The sequence below is a fragment of the Podarcis melisellensis genome (genome assembly GCF_964234715.1).
Source record: "Podarcis melisellensis genome assembly, chromosome: 2".
In the NCBI taxonomy this organism is placed as follows: Eukaryota; Metazoa; Chordata; class Lepidosauria; order Squamata; family Lacertidae; genus Podarcis; species Podarcis melisellensis.
Window position 1 is genome coordinate 27,198,127 of NC_138529.1, and position 25,694 is coordinate 27,223,820.

General features: G+C 45.9%; 2 protein-coding genes across 2 annotated transcripts in view; both read left to right on the forward strand.

Moving 5' to 3' along the window:
- The window catches only part of NPLOC4 (NPL4 homolog, ubiquitin recognition factor), a 49,074-nt gene extending 35,672 nt beyond the window's left edge, over nt 1–13,402 (forward strand). The window contains exons 13-17 of the mRNA XM_081899711.1: nt 4,782–4,853; nt 6,406–6,501; nt 8,675–8,791; nt 10,457–10,559; nt 11,422–13,402. Coding sequence (XP_081755837.1) covers nt 4,782–4,853; nt 6,406–6,501; nt 8,675–8,791; nt 10,457–10,559; nt 11,422–11,579 — 546 coding nt within the window. The 3' untranslated portion in view covers nt 11,580–13,402. The remainder of the gene's footprint in view (nt 1–4,781; nt 4,854–6,405; nt 6,502–8,674; nt 8,792–10,456; nt 10,560–11,421) is intronic.
- Nucleotides 13,403–16,723: 3,321 nt separating this feature from the next.
- LOC309363535 (uncharacterized protein) lies at nt 16,724–25,432 on the forward strand. The gene is made up of 4 exons (XM_081899945.1): nt 16,724–16,911; nt 19,169–19,273; nt 20,440–20,569; nt 22,150–25,432. Exons 2-4 carry the CDS (start codon nt 19,174–19,176, stop codon nt 22,424–22,426), a joined length of 507 nt encoding a protein of 168 aa, XP_081756071.1. The 5' UTR covers nt 16,724–16,911; nt 19,169–19,173; the 3' UTR covers nt 22,427–25,432.
- Nucleotides 25,433–25,694: the final 262 nt, after the last annotated feature.

A 25,694-nucleotide genomic window follows, 5' to 3' on the forward strand; every position in this document is an offset into this window, starting at 1 on the left:
ACACAAGTTCTTGCTTTGTCTGTATTTGTTCTTTCCACTGTACTGTTCTACTTCAATTGAAGTAGCAGATGTGAGGCACCATGATAGTGTCAAATGGTACCTGTACCTTGAAGCATTCCATCCCGCTGCTTTTGCCGATTCGCTTCTCGCTTAAAGATTCTGCAAGAGGCAAAAATATCCCGTCGGCAATAGAGAGAAGTGTTGCAGACCAACTGCTGAATTTGTACCAGAGCTCTTCCTCAAGAGAGGGGTTAAAATAGGACGTTTCTCCTTGCTAAAGTATTCAGGTGTGGTTGGAAAGCCTTGGGTAAGAACTAAATGCCCCCACTTCCTTATCTTGCAAAAGCAATTCAAGGGTAGATGTTAGAGCCCCTATACGAGGGTACTATCTCTGGTGGCAAATAGCTCCCTTTGGAAACCAGGTCTGTAGCACCCTGCACATTTCATTCCATCAGTCCCCAAATAAATATTTGCAAGGAAGGTATTGTTTCCCTCACTGTCTCTCAACCAAAGTTTGTTAAGGCCTATAAAAAAATGTAAATTGCTAGTACACTACATGTGTGCATGTAGCGAGGGTCATGAGTCCCTACCTTTTTTTTGTTTTTTTTTTTTTGAGGGACAGGATTTACAAATACCACTTGCAGTGGAGAAGATAGAAGGTTCAATTTTATCGATAGGGGATGCCATTCAGATTTTAGTAACTGGACTTTAAAAAATAATAATGTAAAAAGTGTTTTTCATTTAAATCCCTGAAGGGAAATATGAAAGTCAACAGGTGCTGGGGAAAAATGTCTCTGCATATTAGAACTTAATTGGATTTGAAGATGCGTTCCAGGTGGGCTAATTATATGGGTGGTATAGCAGGTTGTTTCTTGCGCGGGCAGATCTACAAGTTGGTTTCATTGGATTTGATCTTGCTCTTTGCAGCCTTTTCAAGATTAAGGGCAGCCTCATAGAACAGCTTCTCATGTTCTGCTGGCTGAATGCTGCAATGCAGAGCTAGAAGTATGGGAAGTGTCCCTAGAAAAGGCATAGGCACCTTTTCCTCCCTTTACACCTTGCCCCCCAAAAGGGAAGAGGCATGGGATAAAATCCTGTGGAGCGCAATGAGTATTGACTGCTCCTGTAGAAAAGCGCAAGATTCCCCAAATAAATGCTGTGAAGACATGCCCATAAACAAGAAATGGGCTTTTAAGCTAGTAAATGCCATCGGAAAAATTCCATCCTCCTCCCATATCTCTTGCTAGAGCTCAAGATATCTAAAGGTTCAAGCCCCTGGGCTTGTTGCCGAAGATATTACAACACCAAACAGTCTGTCTTATTTGAGAAATGAAAAGTATCTGTGAGTTTTCCCTCTATAATCAGCATTTCTTTAAAAGAATGCCTACAGGCTTATCATGTTTCGGGCAGGTGTCTGATTGGAAATGCCATGGATTTTCCTACAGTGAGAGAGGTCGGTGATAATTAATAATATGCTGCGTGTTTCCACTTAAGTATAAACAGCTGCTTTTTCCCATGAATCTTTCTAGCCATCTTTACACACAAACTGGGTTGATGAAACTTGGCATGTTCATTGTTGCTTGTTCTTTGGAATTTTTAATTTTGAGAAGCGTTACCACCTCTCCCCCCTCCCCATTTGGGAACGTGGTGAAAATTCACCAGAGAGCACCCCACAGTTTCATATCAGTAAATTGAGGAGCAAACCTTGGTGAGTCTAGGAGAGGGTTTTCCGATCGCCCAAAAATTGTTGATCTGAAATGGATTTGTATCGCAATTTGCATGAGGTACAGAGAAACTTCCCTAAGACTCTCATTCCCCATGACAGCAGGGAAACAGTCGTCCTGGACAGAGCTATCTCACCCCCAAAGGGCCTCATCTAGCAACTTCTCTGCCTCTCTCTGGGTCAGCTACCTTGGCCCCGAAGGAATGAGCTCACACCAAGCACACACCCACAACTTCAGTTCAGCGGGCAGATAGGCATCAATGTGACCTTTTGTGTAATACACTAGGTAGCCCCCAGCCCCGATCTGCTGCCTTTATTAAGTAAGCTTACTTGGGAGGTTGGGATTTGTTAGAAAAAAATATTGGCAGGGGTAGTAGTCTGCCCTTGACTCCTTGCCATGCTGCCAAACTCAACTGCTTAGCTCACTTGTTACCTTGGCTTGGCAATGGGCCTGAGATGGTGCTCACCTCTTGCTCACGGAACCCCTTGGTTACCTGCAGAGCGAGAAATGGCTTTTCATACATGCATAGCACAGCGTGTTCCTGGCAACCCCTTTTGTTGAATATCAGAAATGTTCTGTTCAAAAATTGAATATAGTGGTACCTTGGTACCAGAACGACTTGGCTCCTGAATGCCACAAACCCAGAAGTGAGTGTTCTGGTTTGTGAACGTTTTCCGGAAGCCGAACGTCCAACGCAGCTTCCGTTTGAGTGCAGGAACCTCCTGCAGCCAATCAGAAGCCACACCTTGGTTTTTGAACAGTTTCAGGTGTTGAACGGACTTCTGGAACGGGTTAAGTTCACCGTACATAGAAATTCAGTGTGATCTGGATTTTTCTTTGTTCTCTGTGTAAGAAAGCAACAGTCTTAAATAAGAAAAAGATGAAAATTTGAACCTGTAGCTTTCAGAATTGTAGTGATGACCGAAGCACTTGTCTGCATCTTGGAAGTATTGATTAGCAGTGCTCATCAGAAATGTCAATCTTAGGACTTTGTCTCCCTTTCTGACTGCTTGCAATGGAGGTTTGTGTGTGTGTGTGTGTGTGTGTGTGTGTGTGTGTGTGTATTCTGTTTCTACACCCTCCCTCAATCTTTCTGGCAATAAATCAAACATGGAGATTGACAGCTGTGTCCGAGTACTTGTCCTTGGGATCTGCCTCATAGTCACATTTTGCTTTTGGAAGCTTAGCAAATGTAAACTTTTATGTAAGGTCTCTGATTGGAAATTACAAATGTATAATTTATATAGGTCTGAGTGAATGATTTATATCCTGTTAAGTGGTGATTTAGGTGGAAAATACAACCCCCACTTGCAGAATCTTTAATGAAAAGTGTCTGTTCTTACGAATTTATTTCTGAAGCAGTGTTTGAGCTCGGTGTGTTTGACATAAATCAGGTCTAATTGTCAGTTTGTGATTAATGAACATATGCTAGTCATCTCCCCCCCACCCCATAATTGAACTTGTGTTCAATTCATCAGACAGAGCGCAACAGGTTTAGGCTTTGTCAGATTGTGTGCCTTTTGTAGCCCCTGATTTCAGAGAGGATGGCTCGGGGCTTCTCCTTTTTTTGAAACTGCAGAGGGATGGGAAAATGAGACTTTATTTGAAGGCTAAGGTTTTTGGATTCAACAGGGCAGCTTGTCAAAATGTCAGTTGGATTGGCGAAGTCTTGGAATGCAAAGGCAACACAGTCCAGGCTGATCTGCTAGACCAGGGTTTCCCCAATTTGGGTCTCCAGCTGGTTTTGGACTACAATTCCCATCATCCCTGACCACTGGTCCTGGGCATAAAATCTATACAGGTGTGGGAGGATTCCCATGTTCTGTTTAAAATATGTGACCAACAGTACAATCTGTTCTACAGTGCAATATGGAACAAGTCCTGAAAGGTCAGTTTGTATATGAGAACCAGAAGCTCTCTTCCTTGCTCCCCCAACCTACCCCCCCTTTTTAAAGAGCCTTCAAAAATTGCTGCCTCGTTAACACTAATAACCGTTTCAGTTAACCTAGTTCACATAGAGATTTCTCCCTGCTATATTGCACAAAGGATAGCTGAGGGATGGCGGGAGCACTTAGTTTGCCTGAGCAGTACAATTGTCCAAATCTAGGATGGAATAATTGTGCTAGATGGGACATCTGTGTAACTCCATGAGGGGGTGAATTGGGAGGTCCTGTTAAATCAGGCTTGGCATCACACCTACTTTTTTTTGTTGGTAGTAAGGCAACTTTTAAGGGACGCGGGTGGCGCTGTGGGTAAAACCTCAGTGCCTAGGACTTGCTGATCGTATGGTCGGTGGTTCGAATCCCCGCGGCGGGGTGAGCTCCCGTCTTTCGGTCCCAGCTCCTGCCCACCTAGCAGTTCGAAAGCACTCTTAAGTGCAAGTAGATAAATAGGTACCGCTTTATAGCGGGAAGGTAAACGGCATTTCCGTGTGCTGCGCTGGTGCTGGCTCGCCAGAGCAGCTTCGTCACGCTGGCCACGTGACCCGGAAGTGTCTGCGGACAGCGCTGGCTCCCGGCCTCTTAAGTGAGATGAGCACACAACCCTAGAGTCGGACACGACTGGCCCATACGGGCAGGGGTACCTTTAACTTTAAGGCAACTTTAATTGTTCTAGAATTAAGTTATTTCATATTACTGCAAAACTGTTAGCCTTACTTGGTTAGACATGCATTTGCTGCAGGGGTGAGTGGCTTCTGTCTTTCATAGTCTACACTGAAAAACAAAGAAACACAGCCACAGCCTTGAATTCCCACGTTCCACTTGATATGTGTGTAAATTTCTAAAGCAAGTGTGTGTATTTGGGATCTCCGTATAGTTAGGGTGTAATCGATCTTCAATATATAGTCATGTTTAAGAATATAAGTTGTTTCTTACTGGACCAGATCAAGATTCAGTTATGCAGCTTTCTTTGCAAGAATCTAGTTAACCAGATTGCTGTGATCCACTGAGAATTAGCCAGTAGCCCACATGCAGCACACCAACCCCTGATCTATATTTCTCCTTAGCAATTTTGCATTGATCATTCAATCTAACTAGTAGACTTCTATTGTTTCAGGATATAGACAAGTTTGGCAACGAGATTACTCAGCTAGCTCGTCCACTCCCTGTGGAGTACCTAATCATAGATGTAAGTATCTGCTACACTTTTCTTTTCTTTTTCTTTTGCAGAGGGAAATAAAAACGGGCTAACCTCACCCCAACACTGAAGTTGAAATTTTTCACTTTGTTCCTTTCTTTAGCCGCCCTGCCTTTGTTAGGAAGCTAAATGTTAGCAAGCAGCTCGTAAGTCAACGCGGTTTTATTTTGGACTAGTGGTGATGTGAAACTTCAGGAAAGCTTTTAGCCTCCTTGTTAGGTGCTGCTTGGAGCACCTCGCTGCTCTTGCAAAATGACATTTATCCATTAGATGAGTAGAAACTGTCACCCCCCCCCCCCACAGAGATGCTGGTGATTACATCACCAGGAGCTTGTTAGCTAGTGTCGGTTGTACCTTTCACTGGAGTGATTAAGCAGTCTGCTGCTTATAGTGAAGGAGCCAGACATGGTTTGACTGTCTGGCTGGAAAATGGGTGGTTTTCTGATGTACAGTAAGGATATGTGTGCATGGTATCAAGGAGCAATAAATGGCCACGGAGCTTGGATTTAGCATTAAAATGATGGGAGGAAACTATTCTACCAGATGGGAGCATGTAGTAGTATAGTGATGATTCATCAGCAGACGATATGATAGTACAGGCACCGGTATGATTCACTGCAACAGCATGTAATATAGGCTGGAAACTTGAACACGGTCCTCCTCCTTGTCCATGTATTTACATAGCTGCTCAAGCGTTGGGATACAGGCATTTAATGCCTGATTCATGCCACAGTGATGGCCATTGTGTTGAGCCTGCAAACTTTGTATTCCTATTGACAGCCCAGAAACATATTTATTACCCCAGCAGCAAAGGCATCTCTCTGTGTGTGTTTGGACTACCTGGGGTATAATTAAAATGAAAGGAGATTGACAGAACATGTACTTAGGAGGCGTCTGAAAAAAGAGACAAAACCGAATTTCTGAAGCCTCTCTTTACGGTTCTGCTTTTTTGTTATTCTCTAATGACTTGAGCTATTTCTGCAACTTTGGTTTTGGCTGCAAATTTTGCCAATCCCTGATTGAAAAGTCCTTTATCAGTAAGGCTCCATAGAATTGCAGTTGGGATATGCTAGCTCTTCACTTTCAGATATAACAGCTTGTAATATTAGTCCGCCTTGGGCAACGAGTGGGAGAGCAAGCAAGCATGGTATCCTCCCTGCTGGATCCAAAGATCACAGCCACCTCACATTAGCAAAGTTTACAAGCCCTCCAGAAGGTGATGTGATTTTATTATTTAAAAAATGCAGTTTCAGGAAGGGCATTGATAGTTTGAACTGCTGAAGGCTTCAGCCCAGTATTCCTTCCTTTTCTGTATCAGAAGATGGACCCACTCTAGAACAGCCAATTCAAGCTTGCATGTTCCTGAATCAGCCGTGCTTTTTGAAAATGAATTCCTTGTTGCACTCTGCTTGTTTAGCCATGCATGCTGAAGTATCTCCTTGGGAAATAAGGTGGGCGTTAGATTGAGGCCTAAGCATGGAACCCAACGCAAGAAATAAGGCAGTCATCATCTCAACTTTTTTTTTCTTTTTTAAAATTTAAGATTACTACTACGTTCCCCAAAGATCCAGTTTACACATTTTCTATTTCTCAAAATCCATTCCCTATTGAGAATCGTGACGTTCTGGGAGAAACTCAGGTATGTGCAAATCGTATTTGGGGTGGGTGCCAGGGTGGGAAGGGGGGCGGCTTTAAACAATTTAACTGACTTTAATGTTTAAAGATCATAGGATGTTGTGCAAAAAAACATCAACAACAATGGTTGGCTGCAGATGCTAAGTAGTCTAAAAAGCTCCCATTTGCAGTTGGTTATTGTGCTGAATTTGTGTGTGGGAGTAGCAGTTCTGTGGGGAGAAATTGCACGTAATCACATAAAATGTACTCTTAACTGTGAAGTATGTACATCAGAAGTCAGAACGTGGCTTGCGTAGATGATTGTAAGAGAAACGTTCTTGCACAATTCCTCATTTCCCCCCTAGAAACAGAAATGTTGCATTTTGCATCCCAGTAATAGGTCTCCCCAATGCACACAAGTATTTGTAGGTGTATGCACCTTCAGCTATCCTCTTGCCTACTATTGCTTGGGCAAAAGGTCCCCTGCAGTATATGGCAGAAGGAAAAGCATGAACACTGTGAAGAAAGAGCTGCGCTTGGGAGAGACGACACCCTAATCTGCCTTGCCCTTTCTGTTCCTGCTGCGGACACAATTTGAGCTTGTGTCTGTGGAACTGCTGGGTCTAGAAACAAATGAGACTAGCTCAGCTTTTCATTCTAGTTATCCTGGCGACTCCTGTCAGCCAGCAAGGTCCACATATAAGTAAGTAAGTACATTTTTATTTATACCCCGCCCTCCACAGCCAAGACCAGGCTCAAGGCGGCTAACATCACATATCAAATACATTAAAACACAATCAAACAATTAATTAATATACAGCTTAAAAATTAGAATCAGGATACAATTAAATGACTGCCCATTAATAATAATAATAATAATAATAATAATAATAATAATAATAATAATAATAATTTATTATTTATACCCTGCCCATCTGGCTGAGTTTCCCCAGCCACTCCTACAGCCATAGGGGTTGGGAACCTCAAGTATTCATCAGGCCAGCTATCCATGTTGGTCCCACATGAGCCGATAAAAGGACCAAAGAGGTAACTTACATGGTCCCATAGAGGGGGGGTCAAACTGGTCCCAGACAGAAGGCCAGGTGGAACAACTCCATCTTGCAGGCCCTGCGGAAAGATGTCAAGTCCCTCAGGGCCCTGGTCTCCTGCGATAGAGTGTTCCACCAGGCTGGGGCCAAAGCCGAAAAGGCCTTGGCCCTGGTTGAGGCCAGTTTAACCTCCTTGAGGCTCGGGACCTCCAAGATATTATTATTTGCGAACCGTAAAGTCCTCCGCGGGGCATACCAGGAGAGGCGGTCCCGTAAGTACAGCCTTGTGCATGGAACGTCCTTAGTTTAAGCCTCTGGTTATAAACAGTGAATGCAAGTGAAAAGTAGTGTGTCTGTCCCTAGTTGCCCTTGGTGGCTATTTCAAGTAGCTAATGGCAGATGCTTTTGAAGAATACTGAGCAAGATCAAGAATGGTCTAAACTTTCTCTGGTACTCCGTCCATTCATTGTTGTTTTTCTGACTGTTTTCATATCAGAGAGAGAACAAGGAGCTTAGGAAAGAAAGGAATGGCAGGTATATTCTGGTTGGGTTGGGGATATTACAGAACTTTGTGTCTTTTCCCCAATGCACTTGTTTGACTTGCTAGGACAGTATTGGCCATTTATTCACTCCTCTTGTTGAGAGATCTGGTGTCATTTCACATCCCCTTATTCCTACATCTGAATAAAAATAATTGCTCTCTTGATTTGAGAATGTGTCCTGGTAGAGCTTCATTGACCAGAGTGATTAATCTGACAGGTTTTTATTACTATCATTGTTATTTGTTTGCAACTTTTTTAACGGAAAAAACTCTTGAGTGACTTAACGTGATAAGATGCAACAGTTAAAAACAATTAAAATCGGAAAATGTAAAGCAATGTATCGTATTAGATAGGGGTAGATAGCACAGGCACCGGCCGTTTTAGGCGCATTCAGTGCATGCGCAGCCATGCACACAAGCATCACCACAACCTGAAAATGGTCAGAAAAGGAGGCAGGGCAGAGTGGGCTGGCATGTGCTCCGTTGCTATGTTAGGAGGTCAGGAACGCATACTCCTCCCCACGCGAAACAGTCATTCCCTGTAGTGCTGCCTATACCAACCAATCCTAAGAACACTGAAATGTTTATCCTCTTGACAATTTCTACAGGACTTCCACAGTCTGGCAACTTACCTGTCCCAGAACACATCCTCAGTGTTCCTCGACATCATCTCCGATTTCCATCTGCTCCTCTTCTTGGTCACCAACGAAGTGATGCCTTTAAGGGTATGTAATGAGAAGGAAGTTAATTCTGGTGAACGGTGTGAGTTCTTGCAAAGAGAGTTCTGTATATTTAAGGGGATGGGCACCTCTGGACTCCACACAGTGTACCTTGCTTGCTTGCAGAAAGCTACATGCTTCTCTTTACATTCGCCTTCTGGCAAAGCATCTTTTCTCAGACACCACAGGCTGCCCTAGCTCTTGAAGTGCCTCTTCAAGGTTGGTGGCAAAGATGCTCGTGGGATTTAAGTGCGGCAGTCTCAGCTTGGCCTTTGTGTTGTTTGTATTGGTATGTTCTTGGACAAGACAAGAGCCAACTTGGATGTCACACTGACAACTGGAAGCACTTCATGTAATTTCTCTGAATCGAAAATTCCTGCAGTAAACCATTGCATGATCAGTTGCCCAGTCTTACCAAGGCCAGCAACTTCCTGTGTTTGCGTCTCCTCCCATGCCTCCGCCCTCTTTTTATTGGCTGGGCAGCTGGCGAATATAACATCTGGAATGCTCTTCATCCCCCCCAAAAACGTAAACACCAAAAGGGGGTGTGTGACCAAGCCCTGTGCCATGTATGGAGAACTGCAATGATTCAGCATTTGCAGAAGAGCTGGGTCTACCAGTAGGCAACTGGAGAGCAGGACCAGTCAGATATGCTTTGTGTTAGATAACAAGACAAAAACACTGAACAATGTATTTACTCCCTTATTATTACTATTTTTTTAAAAAAAACAAAAACCTGAATACTTACATTTAGTGCCAAAAAGGTGGGGCAAGTGTGGTGACAAGATAGGCATGTAGCCCATAAAAAGGGGGAGGTACTTCACATTTTCACTGCATTTTGTCTTTTGGGGTTATTTGCCAGTTTCTGAATTGGGCTGATGTATATTAGTGAGAGACATGTACAGTATGCACACTCAGAAGTCTTAAGTCTGCACCTCTGAAGTGGCCTCTAGTGCCCTCTGCTGTTTGGAGCACAAGATGTCCCCCTTCAGCTAAGTCATGGTCCGTGAATCAGTGTGTTTTTACATGAGTAGAATGTGTCCTTTTATTTAAAATGCATCTCTGGGTTATTTGTGGGGTATAGGAATCTGTTCATTTATTTTTTTCAAAATATAGTCCGCCCCCCCCCAAGGTCTGAGGGACAGTGGACCCGACCATCTGCTGAAAAAGTTTGCTGACCCCTGTTTTATAGGGTTGCTGGCCCTTTAAGCTGGAAGGGAGGTAGAGAGCACGCCTGAGATGGCACTGGGATGCTGTTAGATTGTTGGAAACTGAAGTGTATCTTTACTGCCAGTCAACACAAGCTTTTCTGCTTGCCTGATGAGACAATCAGCCATCTCTCCCCCAGCCCCATGTGCTTCTTCTGGGACTCTTCCAACCCTCCCCCAGAGCCAGTTTGGGTGTATGGGGAAAGGGCGGGGAGCCCCACTGTGATATTGGTGGTCTTTGTGGGGATGTTCGCTGGCAAGACGACTTAGCTGTGTCTGGCCCTACAGATGTGTTATTTGAAAGGATGCCTTATTGTTAAATAAGCAGTCATGTTACCACTATGGTTGGTGGATTTGGGGAGGTGGGGGCAGCTCTGGAGAAAAGAGATTCTTCCTGAACAGCCCCACATATCCTTGAGGTAAATGGGATTAGCTGTGACCTGACCCATCATCTCTCTTCCAGGATAGCATCAGCTTGTTGCTGGAGGCAGTCAGGACTCGGAATGAAGAGCTTGCACAGACTTGGAAGAAATCTGAGCAATGGGCCACCATTGAACAGCTTTGCAGTATGTCATGTCTTTTCCCTTTGATACTAGGATTTGGGCACCTCTGCAGAGATGCTGGAGAGCTTTGGTTTTATCTGTTATCAGATCACCCAGGGCTGTGATTTGGTGTCTGAGTTCCCTCAGTCACTTGGGGGCGGGGGGAGATCTCAGTAGGAAGGAAGGGGCTTGAGCAAGGATAGCAGTTTTCCTGGCCAAAAAAAAGAAATATTTGTGAAACAGTCTGCGGGCAAGCGTGTAATCCTTGTGGATAAACAACACGGTGAACTTGATCTAGTGCAGGAGAGCAAATAAAGTCTCTCACAAATAATACTATGAGGGGATTCAAAGCTGTACAGACCTTGCAGAAGAGGAGAAAATATAGTTGGCATATAGTAAAGGTAAAGGGACCCCTGACCATTAGGTCCAGTCGCAGACGACTCTGGGGTTGTGGCGCTCATCTCGCTTTATTGGCCAAGGGAGCCGGTGTACAGCTTCCGGGTCATGTGGCCAGCATGACTAAGCCGCTTCTGGCGAACCAGAGCAGCGCAAGGAAACGCTGTTTACCTTCCTGCTGGAGCGGTACCTATTTATCTACTTGCACTTTGACTTGCTTTCAAACTGCTAGGTTGGCAGGAACAGGGACCGAGCAATGGGAGTTCACCCCGTTGCAGGGATTCGAACCGCCGACCTTCTGATCAGCAAGTCCTAGGCTCTGTGGTTTAACCCACAGCACCACCTGCGTCCAGTTGGCATATAGCTCTGCACAAACTAGAGAAAGCTACCCTTTTCTGTAATGTTCAGCTGAAAATTCCCCCACTTTGTCAGAGCTTTCCTAACCCCCCTGCTGAATCTTGTTGTGTGTTTTTTTAATCCCTTTTTCTAGGCACAGTTGGAGTTCAGCTTCCAGGACTCCAAGAATATGGTGCCATGGGTGGTTCGACACACGCCACAACCTCCGCCATGTGGGCCTGCCAGCACTGCACCTTCATGAACCAGCCGGGCACAGATCACTGCGAGATGTGCAGCCTCCCACGTAGCTAGGCCCCCTCTCGGCTTAGCATTCGGGGCGGCCCTTACAGACCAACTGGCGGAAATACAGAGGCAAACCCTTAGCCAGGCGGGGGACTGTTCTTCCTCCTGGGATGACGCACCCTGAGGGTCAGGGCAGGTGGGGGAGGGGCAGGGAGCGACCCACGTCGTGGGCACTCGGTGCCATCCAGCGGGTGACAGCTTGCCGGTGGAACTGGATGTTTTAGGGGGAGGGATACGGCACAGCCCCTCTGCCTGGCACTGCTGCCTTGTCTTTTCTTTGCTCTCAGTATTGTAGAAAGCCAGCCAGTGGTCATGTTTCCCTGGAGCTGCCGTCGCGCAACCCCGTGGGCACATGGCAGTGTGGTCATGCTGCGCCCGCCCCCCCAATCAGCTTGCATGCCACAAGCTTCCCCCAGCCTTAAGCCAGTCACAGTGAGGCAAGGCAGTTGTGTTGAAGGGGTAAATTGGGTCCCCAGGCCAGCTTGCCTAATGTTGCTCCCTTGACATGCTTTTTGCATTTAGCCCCAGAATCGCTGGGTCCCTGGTGCCTGCGTCACTTCGGTCCAGCCTCTAATTAGAGCTTCCAAATTGAGTGACCTGCACTGGCAGAACATACAGTTGCTTTGTAGCCCCCCGGGCTAAGTCCCAGAGAGAGGAAGAGGAGGAGAGAACACGCTTCTCAACTTCGTAGGATGTCTACAGTCGTCCAGCCCAGACACAATGGCCACAGATTTAAAGAGCTCTATCAAAACAGCTGTCTCCTGGTGCTTCTCAGCTAGAGCTAGGTAACAGAGGGCCGTTCTTGCCCAAATCGGGCAGTGGGGACCAGCTGGCTTCCCGAACTGGAAGCGGGTCGCAATTTGGCAGCATCATCCTGGCTGTTTCAGGGTTGGGCAGGCTGTTCGCGAGCAGTTTGCTTGCTCCAGATTTCCATATGCTGTCATCCCTTTGCATTTAAAGCCAATTCCTGGTCTTTGTAGCTGTGAGCAGGCAAACCTCACAAGTACCTTTCCTCGTGCCTGTTAGCGACTTAAATAGCATCCCAGCAGGGAAAGCTAAATGGAACGTTTGTCGGCATCTTGAAAGGAGCTTTGTCTTCCTGCAGCGCGATCCAGGCAAATTGCAGCCGAGGCGCTGGAAATTCTCCTGCCTCCAGAACACTTACCTGCCTCCTCTTCCCATAACCACATTTTTAGCAGTGCCCTTGAGCTCCTCATGTCTTTTGATGTGTGAGCTCCTCCATTGCCATACAGAGATGTGCTTTCATTGTCCAAAAATTCCCAGCACCTCTGCCAGCAGTGTTAGGGCACATTTGGTTCCTCTTGCACAGCAGTATTTCTGCACCTAACTAGTCTGTTCATCCCCCAGGCAACTCCCATCAGTTTTATAGCAGAGAAGCAAGGCATTCATGCCATCCATTGGGTTATGGGGACAGAGGGCATCCCGTAATTTTTATCTTGTTAGGTGCCCACCCCAGCAAAATGTGCCTCCACCCCAGCTACCAGTTTTCTTTGTGGGCCTGTAGGCCTGGCTCCCAGACAGCTGCCATGAGCGACGCAGTCTCTACCTTTCCATGGCTGGAAATACCTAGGGCTTTGTCCGTCAGGTGTTTGAACCAACACTTCACCTGGCCCTTGTTATTGCTGACAGGACGTGCAGCTCTCTTCTTTCCCGGGTTTGTGTTTTGACTAGATTCCTTGAGCTCACCGGGCTGTAGCTACTCTTGCTATTCCTTTTCATTCTGTGGGTTGCAGAGGTGTGTGTTTGGTTTGGACTGGAGTTGACTGAATAACAGCCCTGCAAATAAAAAAATATATTAAAAGCGTCTGAAATGGATGCCTCCTGGTCTGTTCTTTTGCCCGCCTTGTCCTCTTGTGTTTGCTTTTTCTTCCCATCCGTTTTGAACTTGTGCAGCTCTTGGATTAACAGAGCTTTCCCCAGACAAAGCTTTGAATATTCTTCAGGGCAGTGCCCCAGTGAGAATCCTTTTGATCCGAGCTCCCCACTTCAAACCTTGTAGTCTTTGCCTGCCATAAATGCTTGCTAAGGACTTTGGCAACTGCAGGAGGGGAGCAAAATGTGGCATTTCAGCAGCCCTTCTGCTGAAGGTGGTGAAGCTTTGTCTAGAGAAAAATAGTACAGTGGTACCTTGGTTGTTGAACTTAACCCATTCTGGAAGTCCGTTCCGAGAGTCTGTTTGACTCCCAAAACGGTTCGAAAACCAAGGTGCTGCTTCCAATTGGCTACAGGAGCTTCCTGCACTCGATCAGAAGCCGTGTTGGGCACTCAGCTTCCAAAAAACATTCACAAACTGGAACACTCACTTCCAGGTTTGCAGCGTTTGGGAGCTGATTTGTTTGGGAACCAAGCCGTTTGACAACCAAGGTACCACTGTACTAGGCAAAGCTTTAGTATCTCATCTCAGAGCTCTACCAAGCAAAGCATACAGTTGTCACTTAGGTGTTTATAGTGTAGCTTTAGATCAGCCTCTCTCAACCTGTGGGTCCCCAGATGTTGTTGAACTACAACTCCCATCACCCCTAGCTAGCAAGGCCACAGCTCAGGGTCCTGAAGGACCAGGTGCGCAACCTGGGAGTCATTTTGGACTCACAGCTGTCCATGGAGGCACAGGTCAAATCTGTGTCCAGGGCAGCTGTTTACCAGCTCCATCTGGCACGTAGGCTGAGACCCTATCTGCCTGCGGACTGTCTTGCCAGAGTGGTGCATGCTCTGTTTATCTCCCGCTTGGACTACTGCAATGCACTCTACGTGGGGCTACCTTTGAAGGTGACTCGGAAACTACAACTAATCCAGAATGCGGCAGCTAGACTGGTGACTGACCGCCGAGACCATATAACACCGGTCTTGAAAGACCTACATTGGCTCCCAGTATGTTTCCGAGCACAATTCAAAGTGTTGGTGCTGACCTTTAAAGCCCTAAACGGCCTCGATCCAGTATACCTGAAGGAGCGTCTCCACCCCCATCATTCTGCCCGGACACTGAGGTCCAGCGCCGAGGGCCTTCTGGCGGTTCCCTCATTGCGAGAAGCAAAGCTACAGGGAACCAGGCAGAGGGCCTTCTCGGTAGTGGCGCCCGCCCTGTGGAATGCCCTTCCAGCAGATGTCAAAGCGATAAACAACTACCTGACATTCAGAAGACATCTTAAGGCAGCCCTGTTCAGGGAAGTTTTTAACGTGTGATATTTTACTGTATTTTTGGTTTTTATGGAAGCCGCCCAGAGTGGCTGGGGTGGCCCAGCCAGATGGGCGGGGTATAAATAATAAATTATTATTATTATTATTATTATTATTATTATTATTATTATTATTTAGATGAAGAGCTCACTTGAGTAGTCTAGGAGGGGGAAGCTTAGAAGGATCTTGCTAAAAGTGCTTCGCAAGCCAGTCTCCCTTGTTTTGGCTTTGTTTCTGCCCATACAACAAAGTGGCAGCAAAACATTTTAAATTGTAAAAGGGATTGTTTTATTGTAAAACACTCAATATTCCTCAGACTTGCAACTTAGAGTTTGTTAAGCTTCCTGAACCGTACATGCATCCTGCCCAACATCAGTTGTCCCTGACTACAGCAGAAACAGGTGAATGAGTGAGCCACTTCTTCCAAAGGACAGTTTTGTTAATTGGCTTCAAGGAACAATGGGCTTGCGGGATTCTTGGGTTTTCAACTCTCATTTGACCATGGTTTTTTAGGAGTCAGACTTTTAATTTCGAATGTTTACAAGGGGAGGTAGTGAGTTTGGGCTGAAAGTTGCAGTGGGCTAATTCGGTACTAGTAGGGAGCTGCTTTAATGCTTATTTTTCAGAGAATGGATTCCAAAGAGCCAGATTTCTGACTATTCAAAGCATACGCAATGGAAATAAGAGTGACCAATACACACACACACACACAGACTAGTAGGGATCCCCTGCAGCCTCCAGCATGGACAATTGCACATCCAATTTGTTCACAACATGCCAAGTGGCAACTTGCCATAATTCTGAAAAATTGCACTAGCAAAGGGGTTTAAGGTTAGGTCCAGCTTGTGAAATCCTTTTTAAGATAATATGGACTTGGAAGGTGCTCAATATGAAGCTGAAAGAGAATTCTATAGGCAGACATGGGTTTTCTGGATTTCTATGAAGTGTCCCAACACTTGAACCCTTCACCCAAAGCTCATTAGCTTTCGAAAATTGCCTTCCTTGTACACGTGTCAACTGGCTTTGAAGAAAACTTCCCTGTTTGCATACATGCAGTAAATCCCCCTCCAGCAAAATACTGGATTCCTGCTTTTGCCCTGGGCAGTTTGCAGTGCCAGCTTTCTAGGAAAATCGTGACCTGGCCCTGTCCAGATTTTAGGTTCTTAAATGGGAAAAGGTCTTAATGCTGGGCAGAGCCCTAGCAATAAACGATGTTGCTGCCCTCAAACGCTGTCACTTGGCAGAAAAGGAAATGACACAGAAATGAGCCGGCAATTTCTGTCCCGTAAAGAAGACCAGCATCCAAGGTGACAGCTGAATTCTGGAATATCCACCAAAGCATTGACTTGAGAGTTAATGGATTCTTGGAGCTGGAGAGAACTTGAGACAGGTAGAAAAGCCACATGTTGATGAGCATATGCACTTCCACTCCACAGCTCCTGTGAAGACCCATCATACCCTAAGTGAAAGAGATGAAGTTTAAGAGAAAGGTCAGAGCCTCTTCTGATGAATATTTCACTCCATCCAAAAGAAAGCAAGTTCTGGGAGGGGTTGTCTTCTTGTACAGTAGCCCTTAGCAGAAGAGCAGGGAGCCTGTGGTCCTCCCAAATGTTACAAGGCTCCAGCTGCCATCATCCTTGATCATGCTGATGGGTGTTGGGAATCCAAAGACCACATGTTCCCTGCCTCTGCCTTAGCATCAACAGTGACCTTGGACACCCAAATCCAACTTGTGCAGAGGGATTGGATTGCAAACTTTCTCTGAAGCTCCGTAACAAAGCAAAGACAGTTCAATTGGGCAGGAGAGAGCTCTCTTACCCTCTTCCGCCACGTGTCTGTGTCCTGAATTGTACTTTTGCAATTTCTGGGAGTTGTTCCACTGTCATGTAGGTTTCCTTCTTCCTCCCTCCCCCCCCCCCACCCTTTTGAAGGAAAAAAGCCATGACCTGGGGGCCTCTCAATAGGCCCAAAGGATCTGTTTGCAATTAGAAGACTGCTGTGTGGCTTGGCAGAATTCCAGGGCAGCTTGGCTATAAGGCGAAGAGAGGCAGACCTTGGCCAGAGAGAGAGAGAGAGAGAGAAGAAAACCCTTGGACTTGAAAGAGCAACTGCCACAATTTACCATCTCTGATTCTCTGTTCAACAGGTAAGGAGTTTCTCCTTTTTTGCAGTCTATAAACCTAGTTCTGAGCATTATTGGCTCTCAAGCTACTTGGGGAGAACGTTCTTTAAAGGGGTTGCCGGGTTTTTGGGGTACCCTTTAAAAGGTAAAGGGACCCCTGACCATTAAGTCCAGCCCCAGACGATGGGTTGCGGCTCTCATCTCGCTTTACTGGCCGAGGGAGCCGGTGTTTGTCCGCAGACAGCTTCCGGGTCATGTGGCCAGCATGACTAAGCCGCTTCTGGCAAACCAGAGCAGCACACGGAGACGCCGTTTACCTTCCCACCAGAGCGGCACTTATTTATCTACTTGCACTGGCGTGCTTTCGAACTACTAGGTTGGCAGGAGCTGGGACCGAGCAACGGGGGCTCATCCCGTCATGGGGATTTGAAACGCCGACTTTCTGATCGACCAGCCCTAGGCTCAGTGGTTTAGACCACAGGACCACCCGCGTCCCATGGGGTACCCTTTGCTAGTGCCAGATCTCTTGTCTCCTATTCGGACACAGTTCCCAGCAGTGTCTCCTGTATGTTATTGGGGCCCATTGCAGTGGCTCTGATGTCTTGGAAGAGAATTAATAGAGGAGGCAAGCAAGGGTCCCAGGATGAAGACAGCACACAAAAGTTCTGAGCTGTCATACTGTCTGTTCTTAGCCTCTCATCCAAACAGCTTGTCAGCACAAAAATCACAGGAAAGAATGGAGTTAACATCCGAGAAGATTCTAGTGTATCCAGCCCTGCGAAGTATCTGCTGTTTCTTCATGTTTTGGATTAAAATGTTTGGGGTTACCCTTGAGATCACGGGTAGGAAGCAGATGCAAGCAAAGGATAAGCCAACATTTTCCAGCGACCAAGCAGAAGCATGTAGAGCAACCCAGATAAACAGCCTGACTACGCAGATAATTATTGTTGGGCCGGGCAAAATGAAGAGAGCCTTCTGTTACTGGTCCCAAGGCTACAGATTAGAGATTCTGCCTTGCTCCTTGTCTGCAGTCGCTACTGTAGATGCAGGTTTGGTATGTCTCCTGTCCCGTGCTGCCAGCCCTTCTTAGCTCTGTCTCCACTACAAGGATGTAGCAAATGCTTTTCTGGCTGCTCCAGACCCTCCAAGTGTCCCTATTTTCCAGGGACAGTCCCAGATTTACAGAAGCCATCCCAGTTTCTGATATGATCCCAGAATGTCCCGCTTTTCCTTTGTTGTTGTTTAGTCATTTAGTTGTGTCCGACTCTTTGTGACCCCATGGACCAGAGCACGCCAGGCACTCCGGTCTTCCACTGCCTCCTGCAGTTTGGTCAAACTCATGCTGGTAGCTTCGAGAACACTGTCCAACCATCTCCTCCTCTGTCATCCTCTTCTCCTTGTGCCCTCCATCTTTCCCAACATCAGGGTCTTTTCCAGGGAGTCTTCTCTTCTCATGAGGTGGCCAAAGTATTGGAGCCTCAGCTTCAGGATCTGTCCTTCCAGTGAGCAGTCAGGGCTGATTTCCTTCAGAATGGATAGGTTTGATCTTCTTGCAGTCCATGAGACTCTCAAGAGTCTCCTCCACCACTTTTCCTTAGGACGTCCCTATTTTCATTGGAGAAATGTTGGAGGGTATGGAGTTATGCAGCCCCCAAGTCAAAGAGATAAGTAACTATACAACCTTCAGAAGACATCTGAAGGCAGCCCTGCATAGGGAAGTTTTTAAGGGTTTTTAAATGTTCTGTTATGTTTTTTTATATGGTAGAAACCACCCAGAGTGGCTGAGGCAATAATAATAAAATTATTCTTATGAAATAGGTAGGACGTCCCTATTTTCATCGCAGAAATGTTGGAGGGTATGCCTTTCTCTCCTCCCCCAAATAAGAGTAGAAGGTTTAATGCCATACTTGTGGGTACACAACATTGGCATGTTTTGTGGCATGGAAACAACTCAGGAAAACCTGGGTCCAGATTCTTGCATCACTGGTTCACACCACTGGGCCGCATTCCCTTTGTGCCTGACGCACACAGACTTGCCAGGATCTGACCTATAAGTGGACACATGCAAATGTGACGTTGCTATGGCTGCAGTGCCAGAGAGGCCCTTTTTTTCCCTTTTCCATTTGGTATGAACAGCTTGTGACCATCCCGGCTGGGAAATGTCCATATGGGAGCCATCAAAGCGATAGGGGTGAGGAAAGGGGACTGTTGTTGCGGAACTAGTACTTGGGGAAGGGAGGCTTTTCTGATGCACTTTTCCTTCTCCTGTCCCTCTGCAAAGGCACCATGAGACAGATCTTCTCCCTACTGCTTTTGGTGGCAATCTGTTGTGCTGCCAAACCAAAGAGGCAGCAGGCAACGTCAGAATGGGACTACAGATCTGAAGGTAAGGTTCCAGATTTGCTGGGTGCCAAAGAGTGGGCTGGTGCCACGCAAAGCTTGTTTTGTCTTTTGTTTCATTTCCATTTGTTTCATTCCATTTGGGGCTGCAGATTTCCCGGTTTTACTATCCATGCGCAGGTCCTGCCTTCTTGGTTTTGCAAAGCTAACACAAAACTAATAGGGTACATGGGCTCTAGCCAGCCAACTCACACTGGACAGATAAAGTAAGCTTGGTTTCTGAACTGTCAGCATAAAAACCCCACTTTTGTGAAGGTTTTGAACACAAGACCCAAATCTCCCCTGCATACATTCGCAATGCTTTTGAAACTGTGGACAGAAGATTAAACTTCCACTCTGCCCCTATCCTGTAGAGCTTTAATACTGTTTGAGCATTTTTTGATTTACCCATAAATCCATTCCCACTCTCTATATCTTGTCACCATGATATACTTGAGGATATACTTCCAGGGATATACTTCTAGGGAAACAAATTCCCTGAAATTAAATGTTTAAAGAATGGCAGTTCTGTATATTCCCCTCCCTCTCTTGGCATATGTAGTCTCGACATCAAATATAATAACACTTCAGTTTCTAAAGAGGCTTCCATGTTCTCAGTTGTGTATGTTTTGTATTAGGATGTATTTTTGGTCTTTATATAAACTTCTTAATCCATCAACAGATGTGAACAAGGTGGGTTACATAGTTTTAAAATGCAGCTGATAAACCAAGTTTATTCTAATTCCATCTGTCTTAGGATGGATTTCATATGTGCGCTTTTTGTTTGCAATTATTTAGTCTGACAAATGATTCAAATTCTGGTCTGATGGAAATGGTGGCGGAGTCCTCCCTTTCCGAGCCAGGAAATGGAACTGCAGAACTGCTATAGTTCAGAGAAAGGTCTATGTTCTTCTATATTATTACAGTCGTACCTTGGATCCCAAACATCTTGGTACTCGGACGTTTTGACTCCCAAACACCGCAAACCTGAAATGAGTGTTCCGGTTTGCAAACATTCTTGTGAACGCTTCCTGCAGCCAATCAGAAGCCGCATCTTGGTTTCCAAACATTTTGGAAGTTGAACGGACTTCCAGAACAGATTCTGTTTGACTTCCAAGGTACGACTGTATTACTACTATGATATTCTCTCATACTCCCAATTCTCTCTTCCAGCTGAAAAAGTAAACATGAGGGGATGTGCCAACCTCACTGTTGTTCTGGACAACTGGAAGTTTGCTATTGTGTCTCAAATGAAGAATCTTCTCCTCTTTGACCACCAGTCTGTGTTGCCTGACTATGGAAGGTGAGCCTGGGTAGTAAAGGTGGCAACAAAATGGACTTCTGCTGTGATCTGTGCAAACCTGCTGTACAGTCACCATCTTGGGTTCGGCAGGTCATGTATGGCCGCCTACTTGGGACTCAATAAAGCAGCCTGTTTGGCAGCAATCTTGGAAGTGCGTGGCCAAGGGGCTGTTTTCAGTTTTGTGGGCTACAAGTTGTAAAAGCAGTGCCTCCCAAACTTGGGTCTCCTGCTGTTTTTGGACTACAACTCCCATCATCCCTATCTAGCAGGACCAGTGATGGGAGTTGTAGTCCAAAAACAGCTGGAGACCCAAGTTTGGGGGGACACTGTTGTGAAGGCTCTGTCTTAACCTGTTACCCTCCAGGTGTTGTAGGACTACAACTCCCATCATTCCTGAGCGTCGGCCATGTTGGCTGAGGTTCATGGGTGTTGGAAGTTCATCAGAATCTGGACAGCCACAGGTCCCTCATTCCCTCACCTAAAGCCACTGGCTCAACGAGAGGCATCTGCCTCTGTCAGTCCGTGCTATACTGTGAAGAAATCCCCTGTAAGTAAACTTTGGTTTTTGTAGCTGGTTTTTGGGTGGTTGCCCTGCCTAGATACTCTGCATGCAGTTTGGCGTTATGGGAAGATCTTGCTCTTCCTTAAGCTCTGAACTTTTGCCAAAGTGTTTCTCCCTTAAGTATTATTGCAGTGTCCTATTATCCAAGAACAATCCTGGATTTACAGAAGCCATCTGATTTGATCCCAGAATGCTCTGGGTTGCCTTAGGTTGTCCCTGTTTTCATTGGAAAAATTTTGGAGGGTATGGAGTTATGCAATCACCCCAAGCCAAGGAGACAAATACAGTAACTATACAACCTTTAGAAGACATCTGAAGGCAGCCCTGTATAGGGAAGTTTTTCCCTGTACAGTGGTACCTCGGGTTAAGAACTTAATTCATTCTGGAGGTCTGTTCTTAACCTGAAACTGTTCTTAACCTGAGGTACCACTTTAGCTAATGGGGCCTCCCACACCGCCACCGCCGCGCGATTTCTGTTCTCATCCTGAAGCAAAGTTCTTAACCCGAGGTACTATTTCTGGGTTAGTGAAGTCTTTAACTAAAACGTCTGTAACCTGAAGCATCTGTAACCCAAGGTACCACTGTATAGGGAAGTTAAAATGTATAATGTTTTATTATGCTTTTATATATGGTGGAAGCCGCCCAGAATGGCTGGGGCAACCCAGTCAGATAAGCAGGATATAAATAACAGAAGAAGAAGAATTAATATTATTATCAGGGCTTTTTTTCCAGCTGGAACTCAGTTCCGGCACTTCTGCTGTGCAGAGGCAGAACAAGGTGGGTGCAGTGGGTGCAGTCTGCCCTGGGTGCCATCCTGGGGAGGGGGGTGTGACAAAATCCCAGCCGGGTCCAATCACAGATAATGAAGATGGAATAGGACATCCCTGTTTTCACTGGAGAAATGTTGGTGGGTGTGTTATTGGTTGCTGTGGAAGTGCTCCTTGCTTTGGGCTTTGTAGCCCACTATAGAGGAATTTCTCGTTTCTTTTACACCTTCCCTTGCTTCTTTCCTTTCTAGGATCAAGCCACTTTCCGACGCCCTCAACGACCTGTACCTAGAATTCAATGCCCTCAAGGAACGGCTTGGAGAACTGACCACGCGCTTTGAAGGAGTGGAGTCTTTTGTGGATGAGATGAACAAAAAAGGCCAGAGCCAGCCTGTTGCTAAGACCCCCCTCAGGGTTGCCCAACCAGAGGTGGAGAAAGCAAGTTTCCCCTTGCCAGCCAAGCGCCGGAGGGTCCTGATCCGGAATGGGAGAAAACCCACAGAATCACTGACAGGTGGAACACAGTAGAAAACTTTGCTGAGGGGTCTCCTCCTCTCTTCCGGAGTGTTCCGGATCTTACCGACTCCTTTAGAGACCAAATGTATCTGTCAGTCTATCCTTTTTTCCCCCTCTGAAAGTCTGGATTCAGTGAGAGACAGAGACTTAGATAGAAGCCTTTCCTTGGCTAGTGAGTCTGTGGCGACAATTCCACTATGTGCTTGCATTGCAAAAGGTATAGGGAGGATGGATTCTGGGGACTGTAGAATTTAGCTGCATGGTTCCATCTAGAGAGGGTGCTTTGATTCTCAAGGCGGCCTGTTCCTTAAAATCCTCTCACACAGCTCAACCTGACTGGGAACGAGGTACCTCTCAGTATTATCAGTATTGTACAGATCTCAGCAAAGGTCATGTCCTGCACTTTGCACATTTCCAGTGTCGTAGAACCTTGAGAACAAATATTGCAGTGGCCACAGCACCGGTGTCACAGGTAATCGTTGTAGTCGAGCACAGTCGAAGGAAGTGTCTGGCAGTTGCGTAGGAATCTGTTCATTTCTGACAGCTGCAGCCAACGCCTTACATTTCATCGTAGGATGTAGTAATGATTAGACTTCCAGGGCACAGAATCTTATGGAGGATGCCAGTGCATAGGCTTTTGCCTTCCAGATGTTGTGCTCTAGAGTTTCCCATAAGCATTAACATGTACAGCCTCAAGAAATACTGAATGCAACTGAGGAATAATCGCATCTGTTCCCCCCGCCCGCCCTCTTGCTAGTGGGAGCAAATGAAGGCAGTTGATAAATAGCAACGAAACTGTGCTTGCACATACTGCGGAAGCAAGCAGATAACTCTGAATTCAGACTCTAAATTAGTTTTTTCTCCCCTGTGTGTCCATTTTTAAGTGCAAACTCAATCTCTTCTCGCATACCAGAAAGAGTGTTCAGTCAGGAGCAGCTATGCTTTTCCTAGATGTAGGTTTATTGAAGTGACAGGCGCCATAAACGTGCGTGCAGACCCTATGCAGGTTATGTAAAGGAGTGTGCAGATGCCATACTTGGTGATAGCGCACTGAAAATCTCAGCCACGTTATGCCTAAATGGCACCTTGGACGGAAACCTAGTCATGCTTTGAAAGCGAAGTCATGCCATTTGAATTAGGTAGTCGGCTCCCCTGGCTGCCATTTGCTTCTTAGCCTGGAATGTTGCTTTTCCTTTAAATAAAATAAAAATAAAAACGACCCACCTCCACCCAGTGTCCCGAGAAAACCAGCAGAATGAAGTGTAAACAGGATCTGTCTTCCCTTGCCGCCCACCCCCAACTTGGCTCCACAAGCCGAGGCCCCTTCTCGGAAATGGGAAATGCCGTGCCAGATAGCCAAACATCACAGATTAGCTGGAGCCAGATTATGAGTAACTGAGTTTTATATAATACTCCCCATTCCCCTGGGGAGCTAACAGACACTCCTCTCTCTCAATGTTCGGTATGGCTGATGGGCACTTGCCATTCATTTCCCTGCATCTTGCCCCCACCCCAGCCTCCTTCTCAGGGCCAACATGTTAGCATTTGGATGATGGGAAGGCAAGGCTGTGGAGAATCGTTGACATTCCCACCCCCAACCAGCCCAGCAGGTTTAAATTGCTGCGAGGCACAGGAGATTTCAAGTGTCAACGCCTGGGATTCAGCATACCTGACAACACCTCCATACCAAAAAAATAAGTGGTATCAGCCAGTGGTAGAAATATATATATACAGTGGTACCTCGGGTTACAGACTCCGCTAACCCAGAAATAGTACCTCGGGTTAAGAACTTTTACCTCAGCATGAGAACAGAAATCGCGCAGCAGGCCCCATTAGCTAAAGTAGTACCTCAGGTTAAGAACAGTTTCAGGTTAAGAACGGACCTCCAGAATGAATTAAGTTCTTAACCCGAGGTACCACTCTGCGTATGTGTGTGTGTGTGGCAACTAGACATTCTGTTTTGGTGACTGCAACCTTGGTTTAAACTTCTCTTTCAAGTCTGTTTCTGAAATTCTTTTGTAATAAGACAGCTGCTTTGAGATCCTGTATTGAATGTCCTGGGAGACTGAAGTGTTCTCCTACTGGCTTCTCTGTCTTGTGATTCCTGATGTCAAATTTATGTCCATTTATCCTTTGGCATAGGGTTTGGCCTGTTTGTCCAATATAGAGAGCTGAAGCGCACGGCTGGCATTTGATGGCATACACAATGTCAGAAGATGAGCAATTAAATAGGCCTGAGATGGTATATTGGATGTTCCCTTATGAAAAATTTCACCGCACACCACTGGAGATTTCAGTAAAAGTTTGCTTGGAGCGTGTCAGCTATGCAATTCATGCCAGACATTGGTTCGTGGATGTTAAAGCCTCCAAAAGCACCTCCAGGTAAACTCTTAAAACAGGTCAAAAATCATACAGGATAAAACTGCAAGAGATTCAGCTCGATAACTGCCATCGTGGAAGGGTTTCCATACGGAAATGGGGAAAAGTGTGTCCTCCAAGCTTTGCTCCACTTAGTCTCACTTTATATTGCATTAGGTCCGCAAAGTTTTCTACTCACTTTTCTGTTGTTGTTGCCAAACTTTCAACAACATTGCAGGGCAGGCGATTTTCTTCCAGTTGTACAAGTGATTGAATTTTCAGAAAGGTGCCCTGTGGCCAAAGTGGAAAGTGCAACATTTCTCCTGATGAAAAGCTGTTAACACAGAGCTTTCCAAACCATGTGTCGGCTGCAGTGTGTAGCTAGGTGTGTCGTGCAAACACTTCCCCACGCTCTGAGAAGGGGTTAATTTAGCCTCCAGCTGGCTAGCAAAACTGAATTACTGTGCCGCAAAACGATGCATGTCTAAAAAGTGTGTCACCAACATGAAACGTTTGGAAAGCTCTGCTGTAACAAGTCTCCCAGCTATTCAAGTTCAGCTGGAGCATTTGGCACTGAAATCCCTGTATCCGTATTTTATTTTTATATGCTTTCCCCACTATCTTTTAAACTGTAACCTTAAATAAAGACAAACGAGGCAACACACTGTCCCAATAACAGTTGCTTTGCTTATGAAGCTAGAAGCCAAAGTACACCCGTGTTTTGTAGCAAGATGAAGAATCGGTCTAACCTTTGTACGTTGCCAAGTGGATCAAGTCTAAGAACATTTATCAAAGCTTTCATTGGAAGCTTCCTTAAATGTTGCCCTTATTTCAATATAACACTTCCCAAGCCACTTTGTTCCTGACCTAATGGACAAATCTAAGGCAGTACAGAAGCACCAAGGCGCCATCCATCATAGTC